This window comes from Pongo abelii, chromosome 10 (assembly GCF_028885655.2).
Source record: "Pongo abelii isolate AG06213 chromosome 10, NHGRI_mPonAbe1-v2.0_pri, whole genome shotgun sequence".
In the NCBI taxonomy this organism is placed as follows: Eukaryota; Metazoa; Chordata; class Mammalia; order Primates; family Hominidae; genus Pongo; species Pongo abelii.
The window spans coordinates 64,124,183-64,137,634 of NC_071995.2; the positions used below are offsets into that span (position 1 = coordinate 64,124,183).

Here is a 13,452-nt window from a genome sequence, read left to right on the forward strand (position 1 = left end):
GACACAGCCAGAATTATATTTCAAGTTAACCATTATAACTTACCTTCAAGAATCCTGACAGGCACAATATCCACAAAAGAGCAAAGAGCCTATAAAAATAAAATTTTAGTAATTTACAATATTGTTCCTTACAAAAAAACTTTGTAAACCCATTCAACACTTTCTGAAAAAAAAAACATCCATCTGGATTTTTTGCTGAAGAATAACTAAAATGTAAGAATTTGTAAACATACAATGAATATAATGCCCATCTTGGATCTTTTTTTTAAAGAAATTGAAAGAACAGCTATTTATTCAACATTTGTCTTTATGGTATACAAACCTAGTTAACAGTATAATTTGTGAAGTTTTGGAACATAAAATACAGATAAAAGCAGAAATATCATTACAAGTATTTTAATTCAGAGATCTACAAAAACTTTCAGAAAATATATAAACAAATGAAATACGATTGCACTTTTAAACCAAGTAATAACAAGTTATTCTGTGAACATGTCTATCGAAGTTCACAATGTACTTTCCATTTTATTCTTACGTATTATGGAACTTAATTGATGGACACATCTGACACTGCTATAATTTTATGAATTACAATTCAATTGTTATATATAGAGAGTATAAATTATATGAGAAAGGACATCTAAGAAGTCAGTCTTTTGTTATAAAATATGGGACTTATCAGCTGCTTCAGGTCACAGGGAATTACAGAGGCCAAATTTATCCTCCTTCCTTAAATAAAACCAGACAAAATATATGAAACAACAGTTCTTGGACACTGGACGGCAAACAGCACAGGACAGGGATTCCTGAGATAAAAGATACAAAGAAAGTGAAGTCTATATTTGCTCCAGCTACAGAGGGTTTCCAGGCCACCGTGTAGGGATAAGAACCCATATAGTCACTTGCGGTCTCCTTGAGTTGAGTAGACAAGACTTATTCAGAGGTCAGGGAAGCCAAGGTAGCTAGAATTTGCAGGGCAGAATACCAGAAAGAAGAGAACTATCCACCAAAAATGAGCACTCTGGTGTATGCACAGGGTTCCCCTAGAGTCTGTAGCTACGTTCTGATTAATACATGCATGTTGAGGAGGTGACCAAGGCTGGAGAAAGAACCACCATAGAGAAGCAGGCAGAACAATCCTCAGAGTTCACACAGGACTGGGAATAGTTTGCATTCACACCAGCTGGAGTAGAAAGACCTCATAAGACATGCACTGAGTAGTATGCTGAAGGGTACTGTCTCAGCAGTACCCTTAGGGCCAAATGAGCCCCTAAGCTAAAAGCTGTTCTGGACCTGCCTAACAGAGCCTCAAAAGGTTTACTTTCCAAGGAACTTAACTGCATCCTAGGAGAACAATGCCAAATATATTTAAAGTTAATACAACAAAATTCAGCACCCAACCATGTAAAATTTGTAATGACCAGCATCCAATAAAAAATTATAAAGGCAAGCAAAAAAATGAAGGAAATATGACCCATAACAAGAAGAAGAAACAATCAATAGAAACAAATCCAGAAATGACACAATGATAGAATGAGTAGACAATGACATTAAAAATATACTCCCTAGTTCAAGGAGATCGAGGAAAGAATGATCATGAGGAGGAGAGAAATGGAAGATACTATTTTTTTTCAAAAGACACAAATTGAACTGAACTTTAATTGATTAAAAATACAATATATGAAACACAAATATTCTGATTGGAATTAATAGCAGATTAGACACTGAAGAAGATTACTAAATTTGAAAACAGCAATAGAAACTAACCAAAATGAATCACAAAGAGAAAAAGAAAAAAAAAAAAAAACAGAACACTGAATTAGGGGACAACATCTAGAAGTCTAATATAGATGTAACTGGAGTCTCAAGCAAAGGAGAAAGAAGGAGAGACAGATAAATGTTTGAAGAATGGCCAAAAATTTCCCAGATTTGAGTTGTGCACAGTGGTGTGTGCCTGTAATCCCAGCTACTCAGGAGGTGGAGGGATCACTTGAACCCAGGAGTTCGAGTCCAGCCTAGGCAACACAGCAAGACCCCATCTCTTAAACAATTTTTTTTTCCAAATTTGGTGAAAACTTTACATTGTCAGATCCAAGAAACAGAAGAAAAGTGGAGGGGGAGGGAACCACACCAAGGAATATTGTAATCAAATTACTGCAAACCAGTGATAAAGAAAAAATGGTAAAAGTAGCTATGTATGTGTGGGGGAAACATATACAGAGGAATAAATATAAGAAAGATGGTAGACTTCTTGTCAGAAACTACGTAAGTCAGAGGACAGTGGAATGACATCTTTAAAATACTGAAAGCAAGAAAAAAAAACCCAAAACCTAGAATCTCACACCCAGCAAAAATAACTTTCAAAAATAAAGACAAAGGTTTTTTTCAGACACAAAAGATGACCAACAGACAACAAGAAATGTTAAAAAGAAGTCCCTCAGTCAAATGATATTAGGTGGAAATTTAGATTTACATGAAGAGATGAAGAAGAGTAGAAATGGCAAATACATTGGTGAACATTAAAGGACTTCTATTTTTAAAATCCCTTTAAAAGATAATATAATTTTTAGTGCAAAAATAATAATGTATTATGGAGCTTATAACACGTAGAACTAAAAGTTACGGCAACAATGGCACAAAGGTAGGGAAAAGGAGATACAAGTATACATGAAATGGTATATTATTTGAGGATAGACTAATAACTTAAAGTCATATATTATAAAACCTAGAGCAACCTCTAATTAAAAGAACTATAGCTAATAAGCCAATAAAGAAGATAAACACAACCATCTTAATAATCACAATAAATGTAAATGGACTAAATAACTAAAAGCAGAGATGGTCAGATTAGATTTTTAAAAACCAAGATCCAACTATGACTTCTAAAAAAACACCTTTTAAATATAAAGACACAAATACATTAAAAATAAAAGGACAGAAAAAGATATACAATGCTAACATGCTAACAAATTAAGAAGAAAGCTGGGGTTGCTATATTAATAATGAAATAGATTTTAGGGTAATGATATTACTAGAGCTAAAGAAGGTCACTTCATAATGATAAAGGGGTCAGTTCACCAAGAGTACATAACAATCCTAAATGTTCTGCATCTAAAAATGGAGTTTAAAATAATATGATGCAAAATTATAGAATTTACATGAGAAATAGACCAATCCATACTTGTAGCTGGAAATTTCAACACCCCTCTCACATTAATTGATAAAACAAGTAGGCAGAAAATTAGTAAGCAAATAGAAGACCTGACATTATGAACCAACTTTACCTAATTGACATTTATCAAATCATCCGACAGCAGCAGCAAAATACACATTCTTGTCTAGTGCACAAAGAACATTTACCAAGATACCATTAAAAAAAAAAAAAAACTCAATAAATGCAAAAGGACTGAACTCATACAAAATAAGTTGTCTCACAATAACAGAGTTATTTATTGTAATGCTATTTGGTGAAATGAAGGCATGATGAGAATCTAGTCCTCAGCTGTCTCTCTGAAATGGCCCTAAAATTTCTCAGGATACATCTGGCATACCTAAGTGAGAATGAGGTATCATGCTACCTCACAATATAGATCCTTCAGGACTGAAAGGGTCTTAGGATTTGCTTTTTCATTCTTAAAGCCTAGGGAAACTCCAAAGCTCCTGCACCATGGGGTATGGGGAAGGTGATATTAAGAACTTACAGCATCCGAGATATTACCCTACTTGCAGGCTAACAAGTTAGCCTGGCACAGTTTCATGGATGCATCAAGCTCCTAGGTCTGAGATAAAGGACAGTTTAGAGTAATAACAGTAGTATCAGCATTTTTATGACAGGGCCCAGGTGATGCTAAGAGGGCCACATGACACCTACACACACAGTGAGTTGTGTTACAAGAGAGGAACCTTGAATTTAGGGAAGCAAGTTTTTTTTATAATGGAAAGTAAACATGCTTGCCCTCTGCTCTAGCGAGCACTATTTCTATCTTCCCAGGCTGTTCACTATTGGAAAAAAAAAAAAACCTTAAAAAGACTGTCTGGAACAAACAGCAGTCAGCACATCATTCACAAGACATTCAGAAACACAAGAGACCCATGAAAAATCCTCTCCAATTCTTGTAGGCTTCTAATAAGACATTAGGATAGGGCTGCCAGAGGTCTCTGGACATTAATTTACTCTTATTCACTAACTGGACAAGATCCTACATTTGAGCCTGATCAGACACTATTGACAATACATATCAAAACAGATACCTTTTCTCCACTACAACATCCAAGCTGAAGTCTGACACACTTAGGCTCCCTGGTTAAGCAGCATGCCCCACCCAGCGACCTAAGTGTACACACACACTAAAAGGGTTATTTAGGGTCACAGGCTCCATTTGGTAAGTTTCTGATAAGAAATTCAGCCTAAGATTTGTCAGTTTATGACGGCATTCTCTGTAGATACTGTAACAGGTAAAGATTTGAAAGTCATGTCCTACAAATATTCTGCCTAAGTTGTTAGTTCACTCTACCCTGACTCAAATCTCATTAAATATTTAAGCATCAAAGAGAGCAAATTTTCTGAGAATATAGATAAGATATACCATGGACATAGCGCTGATTTTGCTATTCTAACAACTCCATCTAGAGGACTGACAAATCCTACCCTCTTCCCTCTCAACAAGAAGCACAGAATAAAAAATAACTTACAAACAATGATGTACCAGTAAACTGAATTTCTAGGAAAGAAAATGAGCCCTGATCTGTAGTGCTTCTTAATTTCTGCAGTGTACATACATCCTTCAGGGCCTGCTTTAAGCTTCCAGCAGTTTAACAACTGACTTGCAAGATGCCTCTCATAAGCTGGCACAAGGCAACTCTAGCACACCAATGACCAGTTGCCATAGTTATCATATGTAGTTCTGAGATTTAATCCCTTTTGTGGCAGAATTACCACAGGATAATGATGTTGTAAAAACATCACAGCTTTAAGTCAATCTATGAAGCACTGCCATCATTGCCTGATACTACCATACATCCAAACATTTAACACATTTCTTCAGTCCCTATTATGTCCCATAAACAGGTCAGAAGGAACAGCCTATAAACTTTTTAGAAAATATTTTCACAGAAAATCTTTTCCCTCGGTCTTTATATCCATTTTGGCACTCAGCTTCCACAACCACTTTGGCTTTGAGGCGTCACAGTAAGTAGTGCCATTAAGTTTTATTTAAAATGCAATAAAGTGCTACTCTTACGTAGCTGTATCTATGGCATACTGACCAAAGTATAATTATTATTAGGATTTTGCTAGAGAGTCATTACATGGCAATATCCAGTAACTAATAGCAGTAGATGCAATTCAGTGGAGAACTGGGCTGTATACCAAGAGCAGTAGTGAAGTGTTAAGGTTTTAAATAGGTATACTGTAATCAAGTTTCCATTTTCGTATCACCCAACTGCTTGGTGGAAAAGAGGCTGGAAACTGGTAAGACTGGAGAATAGAGAGGCTGGTTGTAGTAATACAGGTAAGAGGCAATTTTGAAAGGGTTCCGTTTCCAGTATTACAGCAAATAAGAACTATTTCAGACTAATTACTGCCCCATCCCACCCCGAAAAACTACTGAAATTATGCATAAAAGAGAAAACAAAGAATATCTTCTTAAAAACATCAAATAACTGTCAAGGTAGAATGGAATTATCAAGTCAAAATCTAGGTAAAAGTGGAAACCCAAAGAAGTAATCATAGTACTGTAGCTGAATTTGCCCAACTACAAGAAAAGTCATCAATGCACTAAGCAGGGGTAAATTGGGGGGTGGGGGCAGAGAAGAAACATCCCTGGGAAATTGTCACCACAAGCTATCCCTTTGCTGATTTGTAGTCTAACTGAATAACACCTGTGTGGTTGGAAAAACATCGTAAGCCATGAATTTAGTTTCAAGTGGACCCAATCCAATAGTTTTCCCAGATGCTAGGCGAAAACCCAAATACTGTATGGAAAAGTGCACCTTCAACCAAGGCCTCAAAGAAATTCAACAAATAATTTTTCAAGGACAATTACATAGTCAAAAATAACTGAACACTTAAAGAAAGAAAATATCGTAAGAATTATCAGAAACAGCAGACACAGACAGACACACTTCAGAAATATCTGGTCTCAGATCTATGTATGATCACTGTAATACCATTTTTATCAATCAATGTAAATTTATTATGAAGAGGCTGAAATATAAGGCAGGTTTACCAGAAAAGGATTTAGAGAGATGATACTGGAATTAATGAAAGGGAGGGAACAGTTGGAGACTGGGTTGAGAAGAGGAAGTAGAACAAACCTTTTATCATATATGCCACACAAATAAGTATGAAACATCCTTCCAAAGAAGGAAAAGAAAATAGAAAATGTTACCTCTCCCTAAATCAAACTCCATTCTAATGAAACTATTTAAGCAGCTTGCGCAATTGTCAGTGTTGGCTGACCAACTATATTTTATCTCAATAGAGACTTCTGGTGTTCTGAATTACCAGAATAAAAGGGGTGGGGGAGGAAAGAAAGTTTAGCAAGAGCAGACTTTTGTAAATAGTGTTGTAACAGGAAAAAGAAAATGGTTGGGTGACTGTGCCAACAGGAAGCCACTGTGAGCTTAGAAAAGAGTCTATGCATTCCTACCAGGTGAGGGCAATGCTGTACCATAATCCTAATATAAAAAGGATCATTCCATATATTTATTTGAGGAAGGATACAGGTTAATCTAGATGGATCAAAAGGTCTTAAAGTTCATGCAGACCCTTTCAATACCTGTACTAATTACAGCGCTTTTTCCACGAAGACGTGGATGGTCTTGGTAACATTTATGCTAAGACAAAGACTGAAATAATTTCAGTAAATTCCATAATGTTAATAAAGCATACAAGCTTGAACTCTCTGGAAAGCTTATTATTATTATTTTTTAATTCACCTCCCTTTCACTATAGGAGAGAAGCAAATAAGTCAAAGCCACTTTCCATTTCTGTGTATGTTCTGGGAGTAGGGCCTGGCCCTAGTACTCAAAGAGATGATCTCTTATTACCCTCCATTTTAAAAGACAGTACCCAAAAAAAACAGTGTAGCACATTCCTCAAAACCACCTATAATAATTAAAGACATCTATCTATTATATCCAAGAATATATACAACTTACCCTGCTCCAAATTTGCTGAAATCCCTCTTAGATTGTAGAGTATACATAGTCAAACCAAAAAATACTGTAGTCGTCAGTATGAAAGCTTGCAGAATAATATATACATCATAGAAAGTAACTGTAAAATTAAAACACTGATTAACATGCATATAAACATGCTCAATACAAAACAGCTTTTTCTGGCATTTTACAGAAATGCTTCATTTTCTCCTGTACTTTATGCCAATAAAAACAATTAGAAAAGATTTCTTATCCATCCTTGACTACATGGGTACAGTGAAACCATACCCATAATGCAATTAACAGTCTCCAAAAAATTCATTCATACAAAATCGGAGGTCACATTATTACCAAGTTAATGAAATGACTGGAGAGCTATTACGCTTGTAGCCAGTTTGGAGTTTTACAGGTATGGCAGAGTGATTCTCAGCCATCTCTGTCCCAGTCGCAGTTTACCACCATCTGTGGTGATTGTCCATTATGGTTTAAATATCAATAGGGATGATTCTGGGTCTCCTGCCTGGCTGGGAATTCCTGGACAGTAGCAGCAATTCCAGCAATCATCTGGTTAGTTATACTTGGTTTATCAGCCGAAATCAAGGAAATTGGGAAAGAAAAATATTGGGGCTGTCTGGGGTTGCCTACCATTCACTTACCCTGCAGAGGACAGAAACCAACCACTAACTGCTTTATATCCAAATGTGTATTATCTTGGAGTACATTATTTTGGGGTTTACTGACTATATGCCAAATTCCTTTCTGTAATTTTAGAATAATCATCCAGTCGATTACGGCTATTGTAATAAAACTCCTTAACATTTTAATAAATTGCAAAGTTATAACCTCTTGGAGGTTAACTGCTTTGAACCCAAAGCCATTTAAGTAATTTTTAATTTTTCAGAGAGTAATTATTCATGTTCTTTCTATCCTTAAATGCTACATGATTGGAATTTCTCTGTTTATGCCATTACAGGATTAGAAAGGTGAACATGAAAAAGATGAGACATGAAGTCCATTTTGCTTCTTGTCAGTAATTTAAGTATACTATTAGGTTGAAAAGATATTGCAATTACTGAGGAAAATAATGTTCTCAGATTACCTCATCTATGTTTTTCTACCCCCAATTCCAATAATCCTGAAATGAAACTCTCTCCTACATTCTTTATACATAGTAGGGGCTGAAGAAGGGAGAGATGGATTTGATAACCTTAATAGTAAGTAACATTAATAATAAGTAAATATTAATAATACTTCCTTTCTATGTTAAGCTTCAATCCTATTTATTATTTATTACTATTTATTTATATTGATTCTTTTAAAAAGAAATTACAGAAACATACAGATTAAACAAAACTGGCATAGAAAGGTTAAAAAACTAATGACAAAATAGGAAGAGTTAAATATATTAACTATAAGGATAAACAACTTGCTGTTATGGAAAGTAATAATTAACTCTGACCTTTTTGGTACTCAAGGTTAACCATTTTGAGACAATCAGAATTTCTATTCTTAATTTACTGAAAATTTTTATTTGAGGCATTACATAGGGTACATCAAGTAATTATAACAGAAACAGCCTTCAAACACATATTTAACATGAAATACAGAGCAGAAATTACCACTGTTTCTTGCAGTGCCATTTGATAAAATATGAGGATATAATGTTAAAAGCACAATTTGGCACAGGCCAGTTAAAGGAGTTAAGCTCATACATATGATTAAAGTACGTGGCTCAAAACACATGTTCTCAGTTACTTGAGGATACCTCTAAATTAGGGAAAAGATTAGATATAGTTGTCTTATTTTTCTAAATGGATAAACAAATGAAATACTGTTCTCCATTCCTTTTATTTTTTTTTCCACTTCTAAGCTCAGCTGAAATATGTAAAGGATAAATATCTGACTTTTGCTTATACTTTAGGAATTCTTCGTCCTATGCTATATTTCTGAAATATGATATTCCATGATGTTAAACTTTAGCCCCAAATACCTTTTTACCTGAAAGATTTATCTACATTAAAAAGTTATTATAACATATAGAAATGCAATTATGGCTTACCAACAACTGCCACAGTCAGAGCTTCCAACAGCGTCTAATGAAAAGAAACTTAAATTAATGACTGTAAAATTTATACTATCTCATGTACATTTTCTAATTTCTAGCAGCTTAATGTGCTCCCACATGAATGATCTCATTTTAGCTTCAAAGCAGCCCTGTGAAGTATATGGGGCAGTTAGTAAACCCACCATAATGAAAATGAGACCTCAATATATTGAGTGAGAATATTTACATTCTAATTGTGATACTATGACTCTTTAAGCTCTAATCGCATATTTGTAACAGGAAGACTATAAATATAGAACATTCTGTTTTTCTTGCTGTGTAATATAAATAAGAATACAATTGCAAATTATGTGCACATTTATAAAACCTCAATACCTCACACAAACTTAGGAAGAATAAAATATTTAGGTAGTACTTTGGTGTGGGAGTCTTGGAAGTGTTTCCCAATATTCATTCTCTCTTTCTTCCCTGATAACAGAATTTTTACCTGGACACATGGCTGTTCAGATTAAACTGCATTTTTTCAGTCTCCTTTGCAGCTAGGTCTGACTACGCAACAATACTTTAGCCAATTTAATGTGACTAAGATAGGAATTCAACTTCTGGATTGTGCTCTAAAAACAAAGAAAGACTTGCTCTCCCCTTCCTCTTCTCATTTGTTTGTATTAATAACTGGATACTCTGTGGCTATGAGAGTGATCTATCTTATACCATATGATCTATCATATACCACTCTAGGAATGCCTGGACCTTAGCAGAAGCGTGGGCCCTTGTCACCTTCACTAAATTGTCATTCAAATTTTTACATGAAGAGAAATAAACTATCTTGTTTAAGCCATTGTTATTTTGTCACTGTTTAAGTCAAGTCAGAAGCAGCTGAACCCATATCCTAAATAAAAGACTTGGGGATACTGAGCCATGTCCTCTAGCCTCTCTTTCCCCTTAATTACAGTATCTTTATTTTGTCTTATATCCTTACTCTAGATAGATTTTATCAATCATCTGATAGACCATATCACAAAGGCAAAGCCAGAAATAAAGGCAGTGGCTGTATAATCATACTCCTGGTAGAAGCATCCCTGTACTCCACTCTACCTGATATCAGAAAACCATCAGCACCAGAGCAAAAATGGTATTAGAAATTGTACACAGACATGGAGGCAATGGAACTGCTGTCACATTTTAATGCTTTTAGTAGTGCCAGCAAAAATGGTAGCAAAAGATGATAGAAATTTTTTTCTGGGCTGGGCGTGGTGGCTCACACCTGTAATCCCAGTACTCTGGGAGGCCGAGGCAGGTGGATTGCTTGAGTCTAGGAGTTTGAGACCAGCCTGGGTGACACAGCAAAACCCCCTCTCTACTAAAAATACAAAAAAATTAGCCAAGGATGGTGACATGCACCTGTAGTCCCAGCTACTTGGGAGGCTGGGAGGTGGGAGGATCGCTTAAGCCCAGGAGGCAGAGGTTGCAGTGAGCCAAGTTTGCGCCACTGCACACCAGCCTGGGTGACAGAGAGAGACCCTGTCTCCAAAAAAAAAAAAAAGAAAGAAAGAAATTTTGCGGGGGCGGGGGGGCAGGCAACATGATTATACTATATTCTTGCTATTTATGACAAGATTTTAAGAAAGAAATCCCATACACATTCAAGTATCTAAGGAAACAGGATGGTATAAATAGGAGTTAAGATAAGACTAGGAAAACACGATAATGCCCCTTTAAAACATATACACACATGCTCCTCGAGTTACAATGGGGTTAGATGCCAATACACCCCACTGTAAGTTGAAAATATCGTAAGTCAAAAATGCAGCTCAGAGTGTCTTTAGTTAAAGAATCACCAATGCTTAAAGTCTGAAATTTCGTGGTTGCATATTGCTTTGACACCATCATAAAAGTGGAAAACCTTAAGGTTAATGATTCTAAGTTGAGGAGTATCTATCTATCTATCTGTCTGTCTATGTGCATGCTTACACACACACACACTCCTACTAGGGCAAGATAAGATTCACCTCCTTTCTTATCTTGGTGGATCAGGACCAAAAAAACCCCTAACGTTAAAGGTCCCTGAGTAATTTAAGGAAATGTATTGTACATACTTATTTGTTAAACCATTTTTAGCTATGGGCATGATGAACAGATTTAAGAATCAGTGACTATCCTGCCTATAAGCATTTGGTTGATGCCTTTCTAGTGGGACCTCTCCCTGCTGGGCAAAAGTTGAACCACACCCTCTTCCCACACAGAAATCAGTCTTTCTGAGAGGAGGCTACATGTAGATGCAAAGAGGAGTTCTATATGGCCGCCTTTTTTTTTATACTTCCTCTTTCCTGAGACATAGCTGACTAGGCCAGGAGTTGGCTCTTACCCAAGGCCTGGCAACCCATATATTGACTAACAGCCTACAATGTGACCTGTGCCAACAACCAAGTGTACCAATCAGATTCTTTCTCTTTCCTTCCTTCCTTCCTTTTCCTTTCTTCCTCCCTCCCACCCCCCTTTTCCCCCCCCCCTTTCTTTTTAAGACAGGGTCTCACTCTGTCACTGAGGCTGGAGGGCAGTGGCACAATCTCAGCTTACTGCAACCTCCACCTCCCGGTTTAAGTGATCCTCCTGCCTCAGCCTCCCGAGTAGTGGGACTACAAGCACGTGCCATAACATCTGGCTAATTTTTGTATTTTCTGCAGAGACAAGGTCTCATTATGTTGCCCAGGCTGGTCTCGAACTCAAGCAATATGCTTGCCCCAGCCTCCTGAAGTGCGGGGATCACACAGGCGTGAGCCACCACGCCTGGACCAGATTCTTTCTGACTCAGGAATCTAAACTCAGAGACTGAAGCAATGGCAGTGGGAGCTAAAGTTAAATGACTCTTTGGGGGCAAACAATGGGTCATATAAAAATTAAAGACAGAAAAAGGGAAAACAATGTGTAAGGACAACTGAGGTAGAGAAGAAATGTAATAGAACAAGGGAGAGGAGAACAGAAACTTTTGTCACTGAATTTCCTATGATATCATCATTTCTGGAATCTTCCTCCAGTTCTCCAGTTCATCTTCTGGAAGAGGATTTGGGTTGGTGGGTTCTCAAGCTCTTACATCCTTAAACTCCTTGTTACTTGCGATAACTTGAGTTAGGATTGACAATCTTGCAAACAAAAGAGCTTCAGATTTAAATGAACAATCTTTCTTATTACTGAAACTTTCAAAGTCATCAGCTTTTATCATTTTAATACAAACTCATTATCAGAATTCACAAACGTTTTTAATTTAAAGCATTTTAATCTAATCAATAGCTTTTCCCACTCGTATTTGACTACAAGTATTCTTTTTCTGTTTGAGATGGGGTCTCACTCTGTCACTCAGGCTGGAGTTCAGTCACGTGATCTCAGCTCACTGCAGCCTCCACCCCACAACCCCATTACAGTGATCCTCCCACCTCAGCCTCCCAAGTAGCTGGGACTACAGGTGCACACCACCATGCCCAGCTAATTTCTGTATTTTTTTGTAGAGATGGGGTCTCACTATGTTGCCCAGGCTGGTCTCAGACTCCCGGACTCCAGCGATCTGCCCACCTCAGCCTTCCAGAGTGCTGGGATTACAGGCATGAGCCACTGCACCCACCCAGGTATTCTTAATATTAGTTTGGAATGTTCTGAAGTAAATTTTTAGGTTAGAATCTAGTCATACTGGATGAGAAGAGGCAAAATAATTTTTTAGACACATAACTTGAGGCTTATCCCCTTATTCTGGTCATATTCTAAACTGAATTTTCATAAGTGGTAGTTTGGGTTTTAATTTTCACAAATATCTCAACACACATGACTTAAAGTTGGGCTCTCCCAACTCTAATTTTGAAAAAAGTTACTAATGCACATAATTTGAGCAAAATGGTTCTTTAAAAGACCAGAGTGGTAAGATAATAACAAAGAAGAGTTAATAATAAAGAATTTAAATTTTATGAAATTAAAGCCACAACATAATTTTCTCCCAAGAAAATAATAGAATATTAGAGGTAGAAGGTATCACAAGGATTTTTCTACTTTAATATTCTCATTTTACATATGAAAAAACTTAGGCACAGAAAGGATAAATGCCTTGCCAAGTGTCACATAATCAGATAGCAGCAAAGCCAGGTCATCTGATTCCAATTCAGCATTTTTCCACTACATACTAATATTAATAGAAAAACCTTTGAAACTAATAAACTGTTAAAAGTTTTAAAAGACTATAA

At 36.4% G+C, this 13,452-nt stretch overlaps 2 protein-coding genes across 9 annotated transcripts in view; one reads left to right on the plus strand and one right to left on the minus strand.

The window, feature by feature from the left end:
* Positions 1-13,452, plus strand: part of IRAK3 (interleukin 1 receptor associated kinase 3) — a 118,733-nt gene that overhangs the window by 5,628 nt on the left and 99,653 nt on the right. For 4 of the 7 annotated variants that reach the window (XM_054527362.2, XM_054527363.2, XM_054527364.2 and 1 more), the window contains exon 2: positions 12,730-12,846. The exons of the other annotated variants lie outside the window; for them this stretch is intronic. In XM_054527362.2, the coding sequence (XP_054383337.1) occupies positions 12,732-12,846 (115 nt within the window). In that variant the 5' untranslated portion in view covers positions 12,730-12,731. The remainder of the gene's footprint in view (positions 1-12,729; positions 12,847-13,452) is intronic. 7 annotated transcript variants of the gene reach the window in all.
* The window catches only part of TMBIM4 (transmembrane BAX inhibitor motif containing 4), a 36,006-nt gene that overhangs the window by 2,898 nt on the left and 19,656 nt on the right, over positions 1-13,452 (minus strand). For both annotated transcript variants that reach the window (NM_001132624.1, XM_054526442.2), the window contains 3 exon segments: positions 44-89; positions 7,162-7,279; positions 9,221-9,254. In NM_001132624.1, coding sequence (NP_001126096.1) covers positions 44-89; positions 7,162-7,279; positions 9,221-9,254 — 198 coding nt within the window.